Source organism: Lucilia cuprina, chromosome 3 (genome assembly GCF_022045245.1).
Source record: "Lucilia cuprina isolate Lc7/37 chromosome 3, ASM2204524v1, whole genome shotgun sequence".
Taxonomy (NCBI): Eukaryota; Metazoa; Arthropoda; class Insecta; order Diptera; family Calliphoridae; genus Lucilia; species Lucilia cuprina.
In genome coordinates, this window is record NC_060951.1 from 18,998,169 (window position 1) to 19,000,060 (window position 1,892).

Consider the following 1,892-nt stretch of genomic DNA (forward strand, 5'->3'; position numbering starts at 1 on the left):
ATAAATATAAATTTTTACTTTTCACTCTATTAATTGGCCAGTGGATTTTGTCTTATTTAGCTCTTTTGTTAATCTACTGTTGCATGTAATTAGTTTATGTTTCATTGATGCATTTAGTGAAGAGAAGTTTACAGTGTAGCTTAAATAGTTTTTTTTTTGTAACTAGTAGAATATAAGAGTTTAAGTTTGATATATATCCGCTGTTGTTCTTAACATATTTAGAGAACAAATACATGCGAATAGTTTGATTTCCGTGTTGAAAACAAAGATTGATTGTTCTAGTTCCTGTTTCCGATAGATTCGTTAATGTTTTAGGGGAAATACGACTAATATTGTTGTTAATTGTATAAAAAGTACACAACAAATTAGATTTTGATCTGATTAAATATTATTAATTTCGTTTCAATAATTGCTCTTTATTTTCTTCATTGTTTTCTTTTTGTCGTTTAAAATGGGAAATAGTGATAATGCCTCTACGGCTGCTACCAAACAGTTAGTCTGTAAGGCTTGCAATGAAAGTATTATATCTAAATCTACTTTAGCACAGACTTGTTGCGGTCATACTTTTCATAGAAATTGTTTAGGTTTGAGTTTGAAAACCCGCCCATTTTGCCCAGTTTGTAATACCAGAATAGTTAATGATCCTCCTGTTACTCCTATTGCAACTCGTTCAAGGACAATGGCATCTACTTCTGCTCAAAGCGGGGGACAACAGCCTATGGATTCTACTATACCAGAGGAAAATACAGGAACTGATTCGTCTACTTTGAATTCTTCGGTTTTGGAGCAAATGATAGTGAATCAACCTACAGTTTCTGTTAATGAGTCATTTAGGGATATGATAGCTTCTATTGTTTCTGATCAACAAGCTCAACTTTTATCTTCATTGAGCAGTCGAATTTCTAGCTTAGTTGAAACAGCCATTGAGACAAGAATATCTGGTTTAAACATTAATGTTTTACCTAATTCTCAACAAAGTTCAACAACATCACAGAGTAATCCGTTGTCAACGCAAACTAACAATCGTTCACCTCCTCAAATGCATACTTTACCGGCTGTTGAACAGCAAACTTTTAGAAATCTATTAGGTATTGGTATTGAATCTAATGCTTCTAATACTTCGTTTCAACCTCGCCCTGAAACTGGTTCTTCATCAGGTCGACCTAACCCTGTATTATCTGGAGTATCTACTCTAACTAACCTTGATCTACGTCCAGATAAGGTATTGCAAATAATATCTAATTGGAAGATAAAATTTTCTGGCGGAATAAATGGTCTTTCAGTGAGTAACTTTATATATAGAGTTGAAGCGTTAACAGCTCAAACTTTGCAAGGTGATTTCGATTTGCTTTGTAACAATGCCTGTTTATTATTTGAAGGTAAAGCTAGTGTATGGTTCTGGCGCTATCACATGAAAGTACCTTCCATAAAATGGCCAAATTTGTGTCTAGCATTGAGGAAGGAATATAGAGATTCTCGGACAGATGTCGATTATCGAGAAATGATTCATGATCGAAAACAAAGGCCCAATGAAACATTTGATAGCTTTTATGAATCAATTGTTGAACTTACTGACCACCTTAGGGAACCGATTCCAGATGACTATTTAGTTGAGATTTTACGACGTAATTTGCTGCCTGAGATACAGCACGAAATCTTAAATCTAAGCATTTCATCGGTACAGGATTTGAGAGATATTTGTAGGCGTAGAGAGTTTTTTTCGCTGACGTTAGAAGAAGACAAGGTGTAGGTCCTTCTAAGGTTTCTGGTAATCAAAGAAGAGTTTCCGAAATTGCTCAGGAATTGGATGATGATACGGAGCGTATACCTGATCTGCCTAGTGAAGAAGTTTGTGGCATCAGTTTGATCTGTTGGAACTGTCGTAAACCAGG

The 1,892-nt window shown here is 34.9% G+C and overlaps 1 protein-coding gene across 1 annotated transcript; it reads left to right on the plus strand.

The window, feature by feature from the left end:
• Nucleotides 1-308: 308 nt before the first annotated feature.
• LOC124418880 lies at nt 309-1,555 on the plus strand. The gene is made up of 2 exons (XM_046946648.1): nt 309-1,282; nt 1,380-1,555. Exons 1-2 carry the CDS (start codon nt 452-454, stop codon nt 1,413-1,415), a joined length of 867 nt encoding a protein of 288 aa, XP_046802604.1. The 5' UTR covers nt 309-451; the 3' UTR covers nt 1,416-1,555.
• The last annotated feature ends 337 nt before the right edge of the window (nt 1,556-1,892 follow it).